This window comes from Budorcas taxicolor, chromosome 12 (genome assembly GCF_023091745.1).
Source record: "Budorcas taxicolor isolate Tak-1 chromosome 12, Takin1.1, whole genome shotgun sequence".
NCBI lineage: Eukaryota > Metazoa > Chordata > Mammalia > Artiodactyla > Bovidae > Budorcas > Budorcas taxicolor.
In genome coordinates, this window is record NC_068921.1 from 77,052,877 (window position 1) to 77,075,639 (window position 22,763).

The 22,763-nt window shown below is 38.3% G+C and overlaps 1 protein-coding gene across 1 annotated transcript in view; it reads left to right on the forward strand.

Annotated features, from left to right (window-relative positions):
- Positions 1 to 22,763, forward strand: part of PCCA (propionyl-CoA carboxylase subunit alpha) — a 381,652-nt gene that overhangs the window by 58,230 nt on the left and 300,659 nt on the right. Inside the window, exons 5-6 of the mRNA XM_052649967.1 lie at positions 3,624 to 3,737; positions 5,840 to 5,893. Of these exons, the coding sequence (XP_052505927.1) occupies positions 3,624 to 3,737; positions 5,840 to 5,893 (168 nt within the window). The remainder of the gene's footprint in view (positions 1 to 3,623; positions 3,738 to 5,839; positions 5,894 to 22,763) is intronic.

The following is a 22,763-nucleotide window of genomic DNA, read 5'->3' on the forward strand; positions in this document are numbered from 1 at the left end:
CAAGAATACTGGAGTGGGTAGACATTCCCTTTTCCAGGGCATCTTCCTAACCCAGGGATGAAACCCGGATCTCCTGTCTTGCAGGTAGATTCTTTACCTATATAAGAACTAATGCTTGAGGAGGAAACTAATAATCTTTAAAATAAATAAAACCCCATTTGGAAACTTTTCTATTGGAAAAGTTTGTGAAGACTGACTCCTTGACTTAGTACTTAAAATCTGATTTTCTATTTGAAACTTGCTGTCAGCAATACCCTGGTTAATTCACTAGTTCAGTTTCAGTTTTCCATTATTGTTATATTATTTTCCTTTTACTATTGAAATATAAAAATGAAATTTATATTTTTTCAGGGTACTGACATTTGTGAGACATAAATACATCTAGTCAGTGTGGGTGATGCTGCTAAGTCATTCTTCAGAAGAGAGTCTGCACTGCTTGAATGCAATTTGTTTTGTATTAATATCATGGGCTTCCCTAGTAGCTCAGCTGGTGAAGAATCCACCTGCAATGTGGGAGACCTCGGTTCTATTCCTGGGTTGGGAAGATCTGCTGGAGAAGGGATAGGCTACCCACTCCGATATTCTTGGGCTTCCCTTGTGGCTCAGCTGGTAAAGAAAATGCCGGCAATTTGGGAGACCTGGGTTCAGTCTCTGGGTTGGGAAGATATGCCGGAGAAGGGAACAGCTACCCACTCCAGTATCCTGGCCTGGAGAGTTCCACAGACTATATAGTCCATGGGGTCGCACAGAGTCGGACACGACTGAGTGACTTTCACTTTGTATTAATATTATTAAGCCAAAGAAATCACCGTAGTCATTTAGAACAGTAGCAACGAAATTGAAATTGGGTTTTGAAAGTGTTTTAAACTGTTCTCTCCTGGTTGGCTCATAAGTATCTCCTTGGGCACTAAGGCAGCAGAATGTTCCTAGTTTTTTTTTCTCTCTCAAATGGTTTTACCACATATTTTTGCTAGTACTGAGTCTGTGCCAGACTGTGGACTTGAGATGCTAGTATATGCTTCTACCTTAAAGCAAGATTTGTTTCTGAGAAATAGAAGAAACTGACCAACCCTTTAGAAACAGCATGTTTTGCTTTTTTTTGTAAAGTCCATAGGCAGTTTTGACCTGCTTTTGATGTATTTATTTGAATGTTTATTCAAACAGTATTAATGATTTGCTAAAACATGTTATCAGAGAAGGCAGTGGCACCCCACTCCAGGACTCTTGCCTGGAAAATCACATGGACGGAGTATCCTGGTAGGCTGCAGTCCATCGGGTTGCTAAGAGTCGGACACGACTGAGCGACTTCACTTTTCACTTTCATGCATTGGAGAAGGAAATGGCAACTCACTCCAGTGTTCTTGCCTGGAGAATCCCAGGGACGGGGGAGCCTGGTGGGCTGCTGTCTATGGGGTCACACAGAGTCGGACACGACTGAAGCGACTTAGCAGCAAAACATGTTATAGGCTTTGAGCTAGATTCTCAGTTTGTTTACATGTAAGAGTTTGTGCTAACGTAGGAAGAGTGTCTATTTTGATGATAGTTGAAAAACAAAGGATGCAACATTATATATGCAGTTTGGTTACAGAAGTATATTTAAAGAAAAGCCTGAAAGTAAACAAGTCAAAATGTTATTAGGGTTCCCCTCCTTTTTAATGCATATTTATTGTAGAAAGTTTGGACATACCAATACACATGGATGCGTGTGTAGATGTTTCAGTCCCACCCCCACTATCCCCTGCCCCCCACCATATAATCCTTAGTTGCCATGGATTACTAAAATTGGAGGTGGTTTAATTTAGCATAGCCTTTTACCTCAAAGACAATGGCTTAACAGTGAAAGTTAAGCAGTCATTCAAGTGTATCTATAAATTTAAAAGCTTGTAGCAGTAAAACTGTGCTGGGAGAGATTTTTTTTTAAAAAAGGAATTTAAGACAACTTCTGCATTGCAGGACCTTATGATCTGGCAAAGGAGAGTGTATAAATTTTAACAGACATAATCTGTAAAGCAGTCAAAATGACATTACTGGGCAGGAGGCGATGAAAGGTTGACTTTTGTATCAGGTGCTGTGGAAGCTCAGATCGCGGGAGAATGATCTGAAGACTCGGGTAGAAGGGAAGCTTGAGACACTGAGTGGCACCTGGAGGGAGATGAAGGCACAGAATAAGTGTGGATTTACCTTTAAAACCATCGCCGCCTGAGTTAGGCATTCTTTCTAAAGGATTGTTCAGTGTTCAGTTTCTTTCTTATAGAGAAAACCCACAACCACAACTACAGCAACAAAACTGCTATTAATAGGGACTGACCTGGACAGAAGGCAGTAGAAAAGCGGACATTCTGGTCTGAGGGGAGAAGAGCAAGTTGAAGTTGGGAATAAGCAAGGCATACAGGAGAGCCTTGCTTTGAGTTTGGGAATCTTTAGGATTCTTTTGCGAGCCTGGCTGCCTTTCCTCGGATATTATTAAAGAAACTGAACTGTGTAGATTTGAGTATTTGATGTTAAAATACTGATCTGTAAATCCCTTGAGTAGTAAGTATTTTTAACGTTTCAATACACCATACAGTTTTGTGCATAGTTTGAAAATATTGAATTGAATTGATAAAGAGAACTCTGAACTTTCTTAAAGATGACTGGGTGGGTTTTTTTTTTTTTTTATCTCATTTAAAACCAAGTGCTTCTTTAAAAACTACTTTATAGCTGGGGAATATAACTTAGCAATACCCAAATTTATTTTCCACCTCAGACTTTTTGGAAGAGGGTCATACATGCCCAGGTATATGGATGTGTTCCAGTTTTTAATGTCTGCCTTGTAAAATAAGTTTAAACTGCTAGGAAAAGCCATTTCAAAAACATTATGAATCCCTTTCATCATTTTAAAAGAATAGATTGCTTTCAGAAGTAAGTAACTTACTCTACTCTGTATTGAATGCCTTGCGTTTCTTAAGCAAAAATAGGTTTGAAACACTGTGGAGGAAATAGTCTTAAAAATGCAGCACATATTCTTAAGTTTGGAGTTGATTTAGAAGTTAATGCATGTATCGGTTCTTTTAGGAAGAAAGGTTAAAATGGATGAGGATCGAATATGAGACCGTTTAAATGATTCTCAAGGTTTTCTGGCGCACGTGTGGTGGTATTGAACTCTTCAGTCCGGAGCTTCAGTTTGTGCCTGGTGTTGACCTAATGCTGTGTAGGAACACTCACCCCATCCCTTCACTCAGTTTCTCTAATTATCTCCACTTCCTGGGGAGTTCGCTTAGAACTGGGCAGGAGTGCTTGTTATTAGTATATTAGGCTACCCTGGCTACATGTAACAGGGTAGTTTTTGATACAAGATTTATGTAGAGATGAAGTGAATGTTTACAGGAGGCTAAAATTGTTTGCTGTGATTTTACCTAATCAAATTGGTGTGGAAATTATCGGGTTAGACAGTGCGCTTGTAATAAATGAAATCTTGGTTAATATAGCCCTGAGCTTATTTGCCACACTGTAGCTTCCTAGTGCATATTCAGAGAGAGATCTGAGGACAGCGATGCACTCAGGTTCGCCGTTCTGGGTGTGCTTGCAGATGCAGGTGGTTCTCTTCGCTGGGAGGCCCTGTTAACGCAGAGATTGCTCTTCAGGTTCACGTGAAGATGGCGGACGAGGCTGTCTGCGTTGGCCCAGCGCCCACCAGTAAGAGCTACCTCAACATGGACGCCATCATGGACGCCGTCAGGAACACCAGGGCCCAAGCTGTGAGTCCGAATGAACCTTTCTGCTGCAGCTGTTGCATATGTAGTGAGAGGAACGCTAGAGTTTGTATTTAAAAAAAAAAAGGGATAGAATGATCGAAAGTGCTGTTGCAGTTCGTGTCACATGAGTGAAATGTGGCCGAATCCGCTACTAGGAGTCAGAGGCTTCGTGGCAACTGGCAGGGTTGGCCTCTGATCTCGCAGGTGGCTGTTGGGTTCAACTTTCACACCAGGGAGCAGTTTTAGTTCATTTCCAAATTTGCTAGGAGAAGGGGGAAAAAAAAAAAAATCCCAATTAGTTTTGAGTATTAACCCTTTCAGTGTGATAATAGTATTTTAAAAAAATGTTCCATAAATAAGATCCAAAAGACCCTGTCTTAAATTGTTTTAATCATTCAGAAATTATCTGTGCCTCCTTATACTTCCAGAAATAAAATTGCAGTTGGTAATTATTTGGGTTTTTTTGGTCAGTGGAATGTACATGATTTACATGGAGAAATTGGCAATTCTCTCCATTCCCAATTCTGTATGAATGGAGTGGAATCCAAGGAAAAAAATTGTTTCTGATTGGCCATAGTGTTTTATTAATATTGTTGCTGTGTGTGTATGTGTGTTTATCCGAGAACTAATTACATATAATGTTGAAAACCTCTGCAGAGTTATCTGAAATTGGATAGAAGCAGCCAGTACCAGCAATTAGCCTGGAGTGTTCCAATTAGTGGGCACATTTCTTTTGGGAAAAAACCCAGCAACTTTTACTAAGATGCCTGTTTGAAGAAAAAACTGAATTCATGAGCCCCTATTATAGATGTTATAATTTATTAGCAGAGTTAGTGAAGGTAAAACTCTGCTAACCTGTAAAGGTAAAACTCTCTTAACTCTATAGTAAAATTATAGATTGCCAGAATACAATCTTTAGGTAAATGTTTATATAAAATGAAATTGTTGGGGTGAAACTCCTCTCATATGATGTAGTAGTGTAAATTACTCTGTACCATGTTCATAAAGCTTAGTTTAACATTTAAGAGATCTCAGATGTGAAGATACTTATGTGGCAGCCTGGATGGGAGGGGAGTTTGGGGGAGAGTGGATACGTGTATATGTATGGCTGAATCTCTTTGCTGTCCACCTGAAACTATCACAGCATTATTAATTGCCTATGCTCCAAAATAAAATAAAAAGTTGAAAAAATAGATTAAACTTTAAAATTGAGGGGAAAAGATCCTATCTTTTTATACCAAGTTGGTCATGTAATTGCAGAGAAAAAAACATTCAGGTAAAAAAAGAAATTTCAAATGCATAGATACTTCTAGATTAGATTATGATGTATGCTCACTTAGAAATTTGATATGTAGCAGAATTATTTTCCTAGAAATATGTTTAATACTAATAATAGGATGGCTAAATTTACGTTTGGTCAAATTCACTTGGTTAGAACAGGATGGTAGAATTTAAGTTGTTGCAGTGTGGCTTGTGAGAGAGGAGAGCATGGAGTGGTTGTGATTGGCTGAGTGGAATGAGGAGGGGAAAGGGGGCAAATATTAGAAGAAAAATCCAGAGTACGGTGAAAGAGTAAAGCCAAACGTTGATTTCAGTTAGGTTTGATGAAAACTGATCATTGGATAATGGCTGAGTATGTTCATATTATCAGCAATAAAATACATTCATTGGCTTAGTAGCCAGGGTGTTGGAAAGTAGCAATTTTTCTGGTGCTATAAAGGAAGGGGAGTTAAGAGTTTCTTGTCCATCTTGTGAAAGGTTTCCTTTAACATAACTCTTTGACCTACCATGTTTATGACCAAAGTTGGTCTCAGGAAAAGTGGGGGAGTTTGGGTGGGGTTGACTAGCATAGCCAAGTGCAAGTGGGTAGGAAGGTGTGTATGTAGCCGGCCCTGACTGTGGTTAGGTCAGAAGCAGCGTGCTGCCAGTGATTTCTTGGCATTTGGGTTTGAACTGAGTTAGAGATATTCAGGATGTTAGAGAGGTCAGTAACCTTACTTGAGAGCCCTTGAACAATAAATGCATTAACGTTCTCTTTGTTTTGCTTATTATAAAGGTTTTGCAAATCGATAAAACTGAAAGTGCTTTTTGTTTTCATTTCTAAGGTACATCCAGGTTATGGATTTCTCTCAGAAAACAAAGAATTTGCCAAACGTTTGGTAAGTTTGTAGTTAGCGAGAAACTGTTAGCTTATAATTCAGAAAGCAGTGTGATGGTGTTGCTTTTGTAAACATGGGTACTGGTGAGTTATAGACTTTTAATTGACCCCAAAATGATTCTTTGAAAATAGTTTGGGAAAAGTGAAGACTTATTCTAAAGTCTTGATTTGAAGAGTAAAAATGGAAAAGTTGTAAAATCATCATTACACAGAATGAATGATACCTAGTTTTTTACACATTGTGTAGACTTTGACTTTTAAAATGAAACATGTCAGACTTTTAGCTAAATATGTCAGGAGTCCAGTGATTTATTACTTATTGCACCATAAGCAGGAATGTGAAGCCAGAAGTAAGATTCTGGTATTTGTCCCTTTGCCTATTATGACATTTAATATTAAATCTTACTACTGCTTCTTTATTGTGGGAAGAGTTTTTTTTTTTAATGATCTGAGTATCCTGCTGATACCATCATCCTGACTAGGCATGTGAACCTATATTTGCTATTAAACTGATTTTCCAAGTGTGTTTACATCTACATTCAAGATGGTACTGAAACCTTAGTTTTTGGGTACTAAAGTATGATATTGAATAATGCTTCAAGAAACTCCTTAGATCAGTGTTAACTTAATATTTTAGTACATTATATTTTTTTCTGCAATATGCTTGTATTTTGTTCTTCTGTTGATTCAAAGTTACTTTTGAATGCAATTACCATTTTGAAGATGTTATTGTTGTTCAGTCGCTAAGTCATATCTGACTCTGTGACCCCATGAGCTACAGCGTGCTGGGCTCCCCTGTCCTTCACTATCTCCTGGAGTTTGCTCAAATTCATGTCCATTGAGTCAGTAATGCTATCTAGCCATCTTGTCTTCTGCCGCTCCCTTCTTCTTTGCCTTCAGTTTTTCCCAGCATCAGAGTCTTTTCCAGTGAGTTGGCTCTTCACCATCAGGTGGCCAAAATATTGGAGCATCAGCTTCAGCATCAGTCCTTCCAATGAATATTCAGGGTCAGTTTCCTTTAGGATTGACTGATTTGATTGCTTTGCAGTACAAGGGCCTCTCAAGAGTCTTCTCCAGCACCACAATCCAAAAGCGTCCATTCTTTAGCAGTCAGCCTTCTTTATGGTCCAGCTCTCACATGTCTACATGGTGACTGGAAAAACCATAGCATTGACTATTTTCACTTAAAATTCATAAAGTTAATTTGGACAAATCTAAAGATCATAGAGTTCCAGCTCAGAATGATCTGTTTCAACCAATTTACTTTATAGATTAAAAACTAAGGCCTGAAGAAGTTGTGACTTGAGCTCACAAAGATGGCTAATAGTAAGAAATGTCTGGAGAGGGCACATAAGGTATAGGTATCTGAGGGTCCAGATCTCCCAGGTTTTGTGCAGTATATCCACATTTTCCTGTTTATTACTTTTTATTATCTTGTTTGAAATTTTGGCTGAGGTTCTGTCATTATGTAAGAAAATGATTTGAATGTATTTTAAATGTATTTGTACAATATGACATATTTAAGTTTGTGTGAATGAGGGGTCTCTAAACTATGGTCCATAGGCCAAATGCAGCTGCAGTCTGTTTTTGTATTATAAATTAAGTTTTATTGTCACACAGCCTCGCAGCGATAACAGGTGAGTTGTCTGTGGCTGCTTCTGCTTTAGAACAACAGGGTTGCAGAGCTGTAGTAAAGACTGAATGGCCTGCAAATAAATATTTACAGTATGGCCCTTCATAGAAGAGGTTTGCCATCTCCTCGTGCAGAGGAGTATCTGAGTCTGGGAGAAGTGAAATGCTAATATGTTCATTCATGCATTTATGCAGTCATTAAAAAGGATTAGTTAATATCTTATGTTCAAGGCATTTAAGAATGATATAAAATTGCATCAGGTGTGTGTCCTGCTGATGAGTAGCTCACAGTCATGCTGTGAAAAATACATCAGGTACTCACATGACTTCAGGGAGGAAAGTGTTATGAAGAAGTTCAGACTCTGTTAATGAGGATAAGATTGTGCCATTGGGCGTTTCATGTTAGAGATAAGAGGAGAGAATGTGTGACTACCCTCCTTTCTCATTTATCTTTCTATTTTTATCTGCTCCATTTTCCTTTATCCATGCTATGCCTCAGCCAAGCCAGACGGAGCGCTGTTCCCAAACGTGGCTGGCTCTCCCTGTCCCATCCTTCTCACCACTGTCCTCAGTGGTCCCACCCATCCCCTTGCTCCATGTCTCCAACTGCCACCTCCCTCTGAAGGCACAGCTCATGTTACCTCTGCCAGAATAGTCTTCCATGTCCCCCTGGTGAGAACTAATCTCCTTCCTCTGTCTTCTAGAGCATTGACATTTTCTTTCTTAATTTCTTACTTGGAATTGGAATACCACCTTCCCTATTATGTTAAAATTGTTTCTGTATTTTAGTCTCTTAAAATAAGAAACTTGGTCTTCTCATTCTTTGATTCTCTTTTATCACCTAATGATTTCTGTGTAGTAAGTTCAGTGAATGTTATGGAAAGATTCACGAAATACTATTAGATGAAGAATCATAGAATAACCTACAAGAAAACTTTCCTCCTATGACAGAAGGGATGGTTTTGTAATGGGAAAGTGGTATTGCCATGTGTTTTTATTCACTGTGAAAACATATCGTGATGATAACTAATCTCTTTTTGTACATCATGGCAAGATTCTTACTTGGGATATAATTTTCCTAGCATTAAAACTTTTCCCATTGACCTGTACTATTTAAATTATTCCTTTTGAAATGTCTGGCTATAGCTGCCAAATTCTGTAAAAATAGCAGAATGACATAAAATTGCTTACTGATTTTGTTACTCATATCAACATTGTGTGGTTAGTGATTAGCCATTGAAATCTAATAGTTATTATCTCAAATTGGGTGTATTAGAATCTATTTTCCAAGATAGTGGTGATAGACTACTGTGTTGGTGACAACCTTTGGCAAGAAAGATGAGCAGAACACGGAAAAGAAATTTTTAAGTTTAATTACTGCGGAGTTCCTTTTACTGTAATAGTGTGACTTATGTTTGAAATTTAATCAAATGTGGAGAGCCCCCCCCCCCCACCGTTAATTTCTGGTTTTGTATTTGTTTTATTGCTGTTCAACATCAGCATAATATTTACTTTGTTGATAGAAAAGATATTTGTTCTTTATCCTCTTATACATTGTTTTTAGTTTACAGCTTTGAATAAAATGATTTCTTAATTTTTTTTCTGATTTATGCAATTTTTTTTTTGCTTTAGAAAGTACCATGAATCAAATGTCAAAAGCATTCTAAACTTACATATTTTTTACAAGGCTAAGTATTCTTTATGCTTAACTTACATGAAGTGAGATCAGATTATAGAGTATCCCTACTGCATATAATTTAAACAAAATCTTGTTTCAGCCCCTGGAAAGAGTGGTTTAAAGATTAAATGAGATTTAAAGAGATTTCCTGGGGCTTCCCAGGTGGCTCAGTTGGTAAAGAATCTGCCTGCCGATGTAAGAGATGCAGGTTTGATCCCTGGGTAGGGAAGATCCCCTGGAGAAGGAAGTGGTAACCCACTCTAGTATTTTTGCCTGGGAAATCCCATGGACAGAGGAGCCTGGCAGGCTACAGACCATGAGGTTGCAAAAAGTCAGACCGAGCGACTGAGCACACATTGGAAAGCTTTCCTAGTATTCTGTTATCTTTCTGTTTTTTATATATGTATATTTTCATATTATCATATCATATTTTAATGCAGCACAACATTATAAGTTGCAGTAGTTGCCTTTATAAGAAATTCATGTTAGATTTGATAATTTGTGTCTCATGTATGGGTCTTAGCCATGTATTTAAAAGATAAGTGTATATATGCATATATACAGATAGCGCATTCTATCCACAATGCTTAGCACTGAGGGTGGAGAGAGGAACTGTGGGAAGCAGTTGAGGTATGATGATTGTATTTTTGTCTCTCTTTGTTGGAGACTGTTTAGTAAGATAGAGAGTATAACTTTCAAAAACAATAGTGAGATGGATTTTTAAAATCCATTGAATTAACCAAACATTTAAAAAATAGCTATAATATCCAGTGTAGGCAATTGAACAGGAAGCGTCTTCTTGTTCATGGGAGTGTAAATTTTTTCAGCCCCCTTTTTCCTTTTTGTTCCAGAAATTTGCTAGGATTACCAAAATTTAAAGCTTATACATTCTTTGACTCAATAATTCTACTCTTAAGAATTTCACCTACAAAGATATACTTTAAAAATGTTCATTGTAAGGTTGTTCATAGTAGCAAATTTTGGAAATAGCTCAATTTTTTTTCCTTTAAACTGAAGAGAATAACATCTACCCTGTAGGGTTGTTGTAAAGGTTAGAAACCACGTGTATAACGAACTTAGCACAAAGTCCGCCATTACCAGGCAGATCACCTTATCATTATAGGTGTTAGTAATTATTACTTTAGTCAATAGAGCTATTAAAGAGTTTTCTTTTTTTTTTTTTTGAGAATGAGATAGTTAATATTAGCATTTTTTGGGAAATCTGATATTATTTTCATGTGTATTTTGTGAGTTTAGGTGTTTTTCCTGTTGAGATTAATAATCTGATAATAATATATTCCTGTACACACATGCATGATTCTGTAGTCTGCAAAATACTTTCACCGTGACCTATATGATTTCATTTAATTCATGCGACCATTTAACAAAAAGAAATCTGAGACTCAGATGCAGTGATAGGCCAGCAGTCACACTCTATTGGTAAGGAACAGAATCAGGACTTGACCTCAGTGGGATGAGCATAAGTACATAGAGCTTAAAAAAACCCTGTACCGTGAGTTGCTTAGTTGAAAAGCGTCAGAAGCCAAACACTGAAGACCAGATACCTGTAGGGAATTTAGCCAGAACACACAGAAATCTGTCCCCCCAGTTTATAATAACAGAGGTAGCACACGATCGGCTTGTGTAGGTAGAAATGTGAAGAAACCCTTTTGCAAGGTCATAGGTCTTCAGTTGCAAGATTGTAACCCTCAGTGTGTAGGAATTGTAAAGTGTGTATTAAGTACTTGGCAACTGATACTAAAATGATAAAGTTAGCAAGTTTGCCAATGACTTTAATAATATTTTTGTTCTTAAAATATTAAGAGTGCATTTAAAATAATCCATTTTATGCCCTGTTCACTCATATTTGAAAAAAAATTTTTTTTGAGTAGGAAAAAAAAGGCAAAGACCTTGCAAACCCAAAGTTGTTTTATAACTCTTATTTTATCTACATAGGTTGTGATGTGCGTAGCTCATGGAAGTATGTTTTGTGTGTGACTTAATTATGTATGTCATGGCTTAAAAAGGTTAATACTACACTGTATTTTATAGACATCTAATTTTAACTACATAACTGCTCTTAACATTATTAGAAATTTCCGTTTTGGACACAGGTCTATGATTTTACTATACTAAAATAAAAAAGTTTTGAGAATGTAACGTCTTAAGAAACTTAAGTCACATGTATACATTGAAAAGGAAGGTTTCTTCTATCTGTGAATGTCTGACCCCAGCCCCTAGTTTAAATCCCTAGTGGGTACTGCTGCTACCAAATGTGTATTCTTCTAGAGTGCATGCATGCATTTGTGTTAGCCTGCTAGAATTTGCTTATAAATTTGTTATACAGGGCACTCATATTTGCTGAAGTAAGATTTTGTTTGTTTTTAAGAAGAGAAGTGGGGCTCCCCAGGTGTTCAGTGGTTAAGAATCCACCTGCCAATGCAGGTGCTATCCCTGGGTTGGGAAGATACCCTACAGGAGGGCATGGCTACCCACGCCAGTGTTCTTACCTGGGGAATCCTATGGACAGAAGAGCCTGGTGGGCTACAGTCCAGGGGGGTTCCAGAGTCAGACTCAACTGAGCCAGTAAACTAACAAGAAAAGAAGTGGCACAGAAATTTTCTTCCCTTCCCCCAGACTTTTAGAAATAGATGTGGAGCACCTACATTGCAACATTCCTACTTAATCTTTCTGACAATGTGTGGTATCTTATGATTTATATCAAAGAGAACAATCTCAGAATAAGTGCCTTGCCCAATGTCACATAGCCTGAAAGTGAGAGCATCAGTTCAGTTCAGTTCAGTTGCTCAGTCGTGTCCGACTCTTTGTGACCCCATGAATCACAGCACGCCAGGCCTCCCTGTCCATCACCAACTCCCGGAGTTCACTCAGACTCACGTCCATCGAGTCGGTGATGCCATCCAGCCATCTCATCCTCTGTTGTCCCCTTCTCAACTCCTGCCCCCAATCCCTCCCAGCATCAGAGTCTTTTCCAATGAGTCAACTCTTCGCATGAGGTGGCCAAAGTACTGGAGTTTCAGCTTTAGCATCATTCCTTCCAAAGAAATCCCAGGGCTGATCTCCTTCAGAATGGACTGGTTGGATCTCCTTTCAGTCCAAGGGACTTTCAAGAGTCTTCTCCAACACCACAGTTCAAAAGCATCAATTCTTTGGCGCTCAGCCTTCTTCACAGTCCAACTCTCACATCCATACATGACCACAGGAAAAACCATAGCCTGAAAATGAGAGCATAGTATCTTACAAAAGTCTTTGTTAATCCCAGTCTCAGTAAATGTTGTGAACTGCTTCTAAGATGAACTGGAACTAGATGGAATTGTTAGTGTTTTGTTTTGAATTGACTGCTTTGGCTGGCACCTATTTTAACTGTTGGTGGAAACTGTTTCTCTTTTGACTCCCTGTCCCCCCTCTAATTGGTGTACCATTGTTAAGGTCTAAAATCAGAATATTTCTTTTGGTTTTCTGGTCTCCTGAGCTAGGATGCCAGTGAAAGTAACTCTTGGCTTGGATTTGGTGTTACAGGTAAAGTGAGTTGGGAGAAACTACAGAACAGTCACGGATGTCCGCGTCCTCTCAGGGATCTTCTGTTGAATTCACAGTGTCTTCCTGAATTTAGAGGAGAGATCTGGTGACTGTCCTTCATAACGTACTGTGTGTGGGACGTTTGAGGACATGGTTGAAAATGCGCTGGCTTAGAATTCAGCTTCGGAAAGATGATACAGCCTAGAAATGCTCTAAATCGGATGCCTGAGAAGGAGAAATCTTCTGTTTCTAGGGAGTCTTTAGGGCAGATTCGTTTAGAGTTATGGGGCTTGGGGGTGATTTCAGTAGGAAGGTTTCTTTCTCCCTTTGGCTTGAGGTTAAAACAGTTGGAATTTTATACTCACACTTTTCTCCGCCCTCTCCTTTCTGTCTGCTTGCTTGCTGGTATTACCACCGTCTGGAGTCCGCGTTAAAGTTCTTAGTCTGCCGGTTCGGAGCTCTGTGATCTTGGACAAGTTGCTCAGTGTTTGATTTGAAAGACTGATGTCCTGTGCTTTCTGTTGGCAGGGCTTGGTTTTCTCCATCTGACCCAGGTCTCTTGTGGCCAGCGTGTAGTCACGCCACGCTTTTTCAATCCTTCTGATCATCTGTATTTTTTAATTTTAATGTTTGGCCTTATAAAGTTTTTGGTTTGCCTCAGTCTTATTTTCTTTAAAGACAGCTTTTTTTTTAGAGATATAATTTATATCATAACACTCACCCTTTTATAATGTAAAAACAAGTTATATAACTATTGCCACTATGTAATTTCTGTAGAATCTATTACCATCTAATAAATTACCATTATGACTGGGTTTATGTCTAACATTTTATAAAATTTTGTGATTATCTCCTCTTTCTCCATCTTTCCTGTCTTCTTTGGGTTATTTTATTTTCTGGAATTCCATTTTAAATTGTTCAGTGGTTTTCCTAGGGATTACAGTATACGTCCTTACTTTATATGGTCTACTTAGACCTAGTACAGTATTATGCCATTTCAAGTACAATGTAGAAATTTTGCAGTCTCATAGCCTACTATTTCCTTCTTTCCATCTCCATTCTCTGTGTTGAGTTTCATATGTGTTTCATCTGCATATGTTATAAACTCCATGGGAAAAATGTCATAATTTTTCCTTTAAATGTTTTTTGAAGTGAGTTAAGACATTTCCTTCATTAATGACCCAAATAGCATTCATTCCCTTGAAATTAACACTGATTTTTGTTTTTGTTCTTTTTGTTTTGGTTATGTAGATGAATTATTAAGTTCATTTTTTATTATGTTTAAATGTGGTAAAATATACATAACATAAACTTTACCTTTTTGTCCATTTTTAAGTGTACAATTTGGTGGTATTAAGTATGCTTATTGGTACACTGTCTAACTATTACTACCTTCATCTCCAGAATTCGTTCATCATCCAGAACTGAAACTCTCAACCCATTAAATAGTAACATTCTGTTTCCCCTACCCCTCCTACTTTCTGTCTCTGAATTTAACTGCTCTGGGTAACTCTTAAGTGGAAAGAAAGAAAGAAAGTGAAGTCGCTCAGTTGTGTCTAACTCTTTGCGACCCCATGGACTGTAGCCTATCAGGCTCCTCCGTCCATGGGATTTTCCAGGTAAGAGTGCTGGAGTGGATTGCCATTTCCTTCTCCAGGGGATCTTCCCAACCCAGGAATCGAACCTGGGTCTCCCACATTGCAGGCAGACGCTTTTACCGTTTGAGCCACCAGGGAAGCTAGTAGAATCATACAATATTTGTCCTTTTGTGACTGGCTTACTTCACTTTAGCATAATGTCTTTACTCCATCCATGTTGTAGCATGGGTCAGGATTTCTTTCCTTTTGAAGGCTGAATAATAGTCTGCTGTATGGATATATACCACATTTTGTTTATCCATTGTCTGTTGATTATCACCCAATTGGTACATGAGTAGAAGGTAGAAATTACCCTTTTTAGTTTTTTTGTATCATTCAAGAAGCTTTCAGTACACGACTGTTAACTATTCTTTAGATGAGAGAAGTTGCTGAATTAAATTTGGAATTTTGAAAATAGAAAGGGTATTTGTGAAGCCTCTCTGTAGTACACTGTTGTAATGCAGTTTTTAACATAGTAACTTTGTGATCTCTTTATTTTTATCCATTTATTTGTAACTCTTATACTTAAAATTTAGTGGAGAAGATTGTTGTTCTCATGAAGGTAATAGATTGAGGATTTTGTGGGACTAAATCAAGTAACATTAATTATCATGGTTACATATAGTTAATGATTCTTACTGCCCCACATGCATTCTAAAATTAGGCTTTTCAGTGCATGCTTTCTAAAAAGGGGCAAAGAGGCAGAAATAATGAGATGATTCTGGGGCTTTGTTTTCTGACTGGACCTTATCTAAAGATACTGTTACAAAGTTTTTGAGGTGCCATACTGAAAACAGTGTGTGGCATGCTAATTTGCCTAAGCAGAGAGTGTTCCTTTCTTGTGTGTGTGTACTTCCCAACATGCTTAGGGCATGTCTGCAAATGTGTGCACTTTCTTAGCTTTTTCTTCAGCCCTTCACATAGGAGTTGGTTATTGAATGCAGTTTTTTAAGAGAGATAACCTTAATGACCCAAGTCAAATCCCTTACGGTTATTCAGTGGAAGTGACAAATAGATTCAAGGGATTAGATCTGGTAGACAGAGTGTGGCTGAAAAACTATGGTCGGAAGCTTGTAACATTGTCCAGGAGGTGGTGATCCAAACCTCACCAAGGAGAAATGCAGGAAGACAAAGTGGTTGTCTGAAGAAGTCTTACAAATAGCTGAGAAAAGAGAAGCAAAAGACAAAGGAAAAAGAGAAAGATATACCCAACTGAATGCAGAGTTCCAGAGACTAGCAAGGAGAGATAAGAAAGACTGCTTAAGCGAACAATGCGAAGAAATAAAGGAAAACAGTAGAATGGGAAAGACTAGAGATCTCTTCAAGAAAATTAGAGATACCAGGGGAACATTTCATGCAAAGATGGGCTCAATAAAGGACAGAAACGATAAGGATCTAACAGAAGCAGAAGAGATTCAGAAGAGGGGGCAAGAATACATAGAAGAACTGGGCAAAATAGTGACCATGATGTTGTTACTCACCTCGAGCCAGACATCCTGGAGTGTTTAGTCAAGTGGGCTTAGGAAGCATTCCTAGAAACAAAGCTAGTGGAGATAATGGAATTCCAGCTGAGCCATTTCAAATTCTAAAAGATAATGCTGTTAACGTGCTTCACTCAGTATGTTAGTAAATTTGGAAAACTCACGAGTGGACTGAGAAAAAGACTGGAAAAGGTCAGTTTTCATTCCAGTCCCAAAGAAAGGCAATGCCAAAGAATGTTCAAACTACCATACAGTTGCACTCATTTCACATACTGCCAAAGTAATGCTCAAAATCCGTCAAGTTAGGTTTCAGCAGTAGGTGAACTGAGAACTTCCAGATGTACAAGCTGGATTTAGAAAACACAGGAAGCAGAGATTTTGAATTGCCAACATCCATTGGATTGGATTGTAGAAAAAGCAAGGGAATTCCAGAAAATCATTTGGTTCATTGAGCACAACAAACTGTGGAAAATTCTTAGCGATAGTAATACCAGACCACCTAACCTGTCTTCTGAGAAATCTGTATGCAGCTTAAGAAGCAACAGTTAGAACCAGACATGGAACAATGGACTGATTCCAAATTGGGAAAGGAGTATGTCAAGGCTGTATGTTGTCATCCTGTTTATTTAACTTCTGTGCAGAGTACATCATGAGAAATGTCAAGTAGATGAATCACACACTAGAATCAATTGCTGGGAGAACTGTCAACAGCCTCAGATATGCAGATGATACCACTCTAATGGTGGAAAGTGAAGAGGAACTAAAGAGCCTTTTGATGAAGGTGAAAGAGGAGAGTGAAAAAGCTGGCTTAAAACTGAACATTCAGAAAGCTGAGATCATGGTATCTGGTCCCATCACTTCATGACAAGTAGATGGAAAAAAAGTGGAAATGGTGACAAATTTTATTTTCTTGGGCTCCAAAATCACTGCAGATAGTGACTGCAGCCACGAAATTAAAAGATGCTTGTTTTTAAATCAGAATATTTCCTTATAAGTACAGTGGCTGAGAAATGTAACACATAATTTTTTCTAATGATATGCTATTTCTCTGGTTGTGGTTCAGTTGCTAAGTCATGTCTGACTCCTTGAGATCCCATGGACTGCAGAACGCAGTTTTCTTTTTAAAAGAAAAACTATGACAAACCTAGACAGTATAGTAAAAAGCAGAGACATTACTTTGCCAGCAAAGGTCTGTCTAGTCAAAGCTATGGTTTTTCCAGTAGTCATGTATGGATGTGAAAATTGGACCATAAAGAAGGCTGAGTGCTGAAGAACTGATGCTTTTGAACTGTGGTGTTTGAGAAGACTGTTGAGAGTCCCTTGGACAGCAAAGATATCAAACCAGTCAATCCTAAAGGAAATCAGCCCTGAATATTCATTGAAAGGACTGATGCTGAAGCTCCAATACTTTGGCCACTTGATGCAAAGAGCTGCTGCTGCTGCTAAGTCGCTTTAGTCGTGTCCGACTCTGTGTGACCCCATAGATGGAAGCCCACTAGGCTCCCCCGTCCCTGGGATTCTCCAGGCAAGAACACTGGAATGGGTTGCCATTTCCTTCTCCAATGTATGAAGGTAAAAAGAGAAAGTGAAGTCGCTCAGTCGTGTCTGACTCTCAGCGACCCCATGGACTGCAGCCCACTAGGCTTCTCCGCCCATGGGATTTTCCAGGCAAGAGTACTGGAGTGGGGTGTCATTACCTTCTCCGTGATGCGAAGATATAACTCATTGGAAAAGACTCTAATGCTGGGAAAGATTGAGAACTTGAGGAGAAGAGGGGAATAGAGGATGGGATAGTTAGATAGCATCACTGACTCAGTGGACATGAGTTTGAGCAAACTCTGGGAGATAGTGGAGGACAGACCATTGTGGCGTTCTGCAGTCCATGGGATCTCAAGGAGTCAGACATGACTTAGCAACTGAACCACAACCAGAGAAATAGCATATCATTAGAAAAAATTATGTGTTACTACATTTCTCAGTCACTGTACTTACAACGAAATATTTTGACTAATAAATATTGATGCCGTTGTTGATTACAGCAATAGAAGAGTACAAGCAAAACAACTGTGATCATGATGTGAATTGATAAGATTTCTACCTTTAGCAATTTAACTTTTTTGAATATGTATTGTGTGCCAGGCAGTGTTCCAATCACTCTGTGTGTACTGACTCTTTTGCTTTCATGACAGCCCTACCGGTGGATAGTACTGTTTTCATAGGTGTAGGAAGCAAAAGCAAGGTGAATTTACGCAGATCGCTCAACTAGCTCTTAGTACCTGGGCAAGGATTCAAGCCCAGGCATCCCCTACCCTCCTATCTTCAGGGCTGTAGAAAAGATTATGCAACTTGTTACAGAGCAAAACAAAACCTTTACAAGTTTTCAACTCTTCTTCTTTTCCTCACTCATCATTATGTTTTCCTTGCCAGACTATGTGTGCTGTCTCAGTTGTATCCAACTTTGTGACCCCATGGACTGTAGCTCCCCAGGCTCCTCTGTCTGTGGTATTTCCCAGGCAGTACTACTAGAGTGGGTTGCCATTTCCCTCTCCAGGGGATCTTCCTGACCCAGGGATGGAACCCGCATCTCCTGCCTTGGCGGGCAGATTCTTGACCACTGAGCCACTGGGAAACTATATAATTTAATAATTATGATTTTGTTAGTCCTGTTGATCTAAAGCTTATCTAAAGAGTTGTCCGCAAAAGTTAAGCTTTTCTCCTGAAAGCTGGAAGTGAGGAAAAGAAGCAGTTACAATAAGAAAAGCATATAGGAAAAAAAGAAATGGAAAGCAATGGTTGTAGTTTGTAGTGGAGTCTGTGGTGTGGAGGTCCTGGTTGGGCCAATGTGTGGCAGCTACCTCAGCCACCGAGAACACCCATGTTGGCCAACTCCCTTTTCAGATGTCTTGGCCAGTATTGTTCTAGTGATAGGGGTATGTGGGTCTTAGCAGCTGTAACAAAATTTGGTAGAGGTTAAAAACAGCATTGAGGGTGAGGAAACTACAGATACTGAAAGATAATCGAGGAATAAGAAGAGATAGAAAATAATCCTTCCGAGTTGTCAAAAATAACTGATAATGCAGAAGTATATATCCTATAGAAGGTAGGCAATTGCTTGTGTCCTCTGAGGAAATCACCCAGACAAATAGATAGGCAGTGTACCTCTGGGTAAGAGATGGGTCTGTTAGATAGGTCTCTGATAGGGGAGGAATGAAGACTTGGGTTCCTAGCAAAGTAATGAATCTCTTGTTTGGGGGATTGTTGTTCAGTCGCTAAGTTGTGTCTGACTTTCTTCGATCCCATGGACTGCAGCAGGCCCTGCCTGTGCAACCTGTATTCACAATAGTGAATCCTCACTATTTCCGGAGTTTGCCCAAGTTCGTGTCCATTGAGTTATTATCAAATAGTATAACAAGTGGTTGCACATGCTTCCTCCCCACCCCCAAGCTGTATATAGGCTGTGGTATCACTATCTAAAGTTTAGATGAAGACACTGCATCTGAAATAAAATGATTTTCCTCCTGTTACACTAGTAGGTTGTCAGTTCTTTTGACTAAAGTTCATTGTGTTTTCAAGCCCTGAGGGTTCGAAAAAGCTGGAGTTTAACTGCATGCCATTATACGGAAAACTTAAATTGAACCAGAGTGAGTGAGTGAAGTCGCTCAATCGTGTCCGACTCTTTGCAACCCCATGGACTATAGCCTACCAGGCTCCTCTGTCCATGGGATTCTCCAGGCAATAGTACTGGAGTGGATTGCCATTCCCACAATGAAAAAATAAGCAGGTTTTTAATGTTGTAACAACTGATTATTTGTTATTAATCATTTAAGGTCTTAAGAGTCTGCTGTGCTTTTAGGTTATCAAAGAAAGATAAAATTGTATTCGAATGTGTTAATATTGTGAGTGCTTACTTGTACTAGAGTATTCTTTGGAAAACTAACTCATAATAACTAAAAATGGTAAACTTAACTAACGATAGCCTTATCTTACTCATTCTCGTGCCACTTTTACTTTGAAATTTTCATAAAAAATTTATAAAGTTTATTTTAGTTATGAAAATTTTATTTTAAAAGTTAATAGATACTAGATGTCTGTTCACATTTTGTTTCAGAATTTTCCATTGTCAATCGCCGATTAGAGAATGGTTAATAATAATCTTTGCCTCTCTATATATTATCTCCTACTCCTATAAACCAAATATTTTGCTTATTTTGAGATTAAATCGTTAGCTTATGGTTTATACTTCTTTTCCTGACAAACTTTATATAAGTTTCAGTCTTGCCAAGTCTCTGGTGAGTTTTAGATCACTAAGTCTAGAATTTGTTGACTGAATTAATGAATAAAGCAATAGATTAATAGCTTGTTGTTGTTTTTTTTTAAACCACCAGAGATCTTATTTTCACTCTTCAGAAACTAAAATAATGATTCACAAATCTTAACCAAAGTGGACCACATTTACGATAATGTTTTGCGCGACATTTTTAGCCGATGAAGTGTGAAAATTTCATGTTTGTCTTAGCTTTTCGGTCCCTGAGGTATTAAAAGTGGTGACAGGGCTTCTCTGTTACTGTTTTGCAGCTAGTTCTTTTAATTGATGTTGAATTGTGGCTTTCCATGCGCACAGGGTTCAGTAAAAAGGTTGCAGTCGTCTAGCGAGCATTTTTCCTTTAATGTGCTCATTAGTGATGGCAAGTCCAGGTTTCAGCACACGTCAGTAATTTACATTTCATTGCTGAGTGGCTGCCCTTGTTCCAGAGTTGTTTCTAAGCCCAATGAATATATATTGGGAATAAACAGAGTAGAAGAATTGAAAGCCAAATACCCTGCCAGGCCTTTCAGTTGGTTCTGAAGCTTCCAGTGGATCTCTGATTAGCAATGCATGAAGCAGGGTGGAAAGGCAAAGACGAGGCTTGCAGAAGTTGTCACAGGCAGGCCACTCCCTTAAATCCCCTTTTTGTGACCACCTTTCCATTTCATCTTCCTCAGGTTCTTCTTACAAGACAGACTTGCTGTCAAAGTGCAAATACTCCGTTAGAGCTCAGAGGTGAACAATAGAGGATCGACCTGGTTCCTTTACCCCTTCTGACTGTTAAGCCAAGTCTGATTGTTATGCAATGAGTCGATGTGAGCAAAGCTTTGCTAGGCCTTTAGAGCTCCTAGGGACCCCGTTATTGTGAGGGATCTCTGGGGTGATTCCTTCTGGGATTCATTTTCCCTCTTTGCCTGATTGGTAGCAGCTTGTTCTGGCTTTTGAAAGCTGGCTTAGATCATTCAGGGGTAATCTGTGAAACCTGTGGGTCAGTGTTACTGCACATCAGGCCAGGTCTCTTGTTACAATGTTGTCCTCGAAACTGGGATGTTAGGGAAAATCCAGAAGTTTCCTTCTTGTAGAAAAACCTGCTATATTAGAAACATTTTTAGACCTTGGGATTTTATTCTAAGTTACTTTATGCATAGAAACAGTAGCATTAGGAAACACTAGCCTCACTGTCTTTAGAAGGTTAATAATGTAATTCTCTATATATTTTATTTACATATACATGGAAATTCGGGTTTCTTGTGAGAAAGTAGATACTATATTGCCTGTTGGGTGTGTTAGTATGGTCACCTGTCTACTTATTTATTTTTCTGATGTTTTTCAAAACATTGAATTTAAGAAGTTTTGTTCAGAATTCATGGTTAGAAGCGAAGGTGAGTGAATTTATGACCAACAATACAATATTGAAAGATGATGAAAAATATGTGTTACTATTTTATGGTAAATTGAGTTGGGTGTGATTCAGCTCTTAAACATGAATGTATGTTAAGCACGGTTTATTAAATCTTTATATTAGGGTTTTTTTTAAAGCTAGATTTTAATAGAAGAGCAACATGGAGCAGTGTAGTTTTTGGAAATTTTTTTATGTGTATGAAGGTAAAGATGGTAAAGATGAAGGCAATCTTGAGGATGTTAGCTTAGAAATGTTCTGATCAGTTTTTGTAGTCTTTGCAAAAATGTAACCATAAATTTACTTTCTAGATGACGACTTGAAACTATTCCTCTTGGATGCTTGCCAGATAAAAGCCCCATGGGGTTAAGTTCTGGAAAATCACTTGCAAATTTGTGGGGGATATCAGTGACTTTAAATATTTAACTGTCCAAACTGTCATCTACGTGCGTTCTGTCTCTGCATTGAATTAAAAAAAGTGAGAAGTTTGCCAGCCAGTTAGAATTAAAGGTGACATCTGCTTTTAATTGGTGTTTTATTTTCTTCCAAGTCAGTAAAAATTCAGTAAGACATGAACTATCAAATTTTGCAATGCTAAGCAACTTGTCAAGTGACAGAGTACTACCTTGAGTACTTATACAGATGCAAAGTGTTAAAATGTTGATTAATCGTTCTGAGTTCTGATTATGCTTTTAGAAGGCAAAAGCGTCCATAACCATTGCCAGCTTTCTTGTGTCAGATAGTATTCATTTGTTAATTTTGTAGGCTTTTTTCAATTACTGGCAAATTGCCTCTTGTATAATTAACACTTAACTAGTTTTAGTGATTCTTGGTCTAGTAGACTTGGGGTCAGATAAGGCATTATAAAATTATTCTGTTTCTCAAGTCTTATTTATTTAGTAAACTTCTTTGTTAAATTCTTTATAGTAAAAGAAAAAGCTTAAAAAATCTCAAACTGAACTTTAAGATGATATTCTCTTATATATACTTGTGTTGTTGAGAAAGGAGTATTTGATTCTTGACAAAGGTAGCCTTGCATGGACCCCTTGTTGAAAAAGGAAATTGATTATTTCTGTTTTTACCATTTCCCAAACATTTTAAGATATAAAATGTAAGAGTAGAGAAATCAGTTCCTTCAAGAAGAGCCTGTAAAAATAACTCAAGACTTCAGACATTCTCAGACCTAAAAGAGACCAAA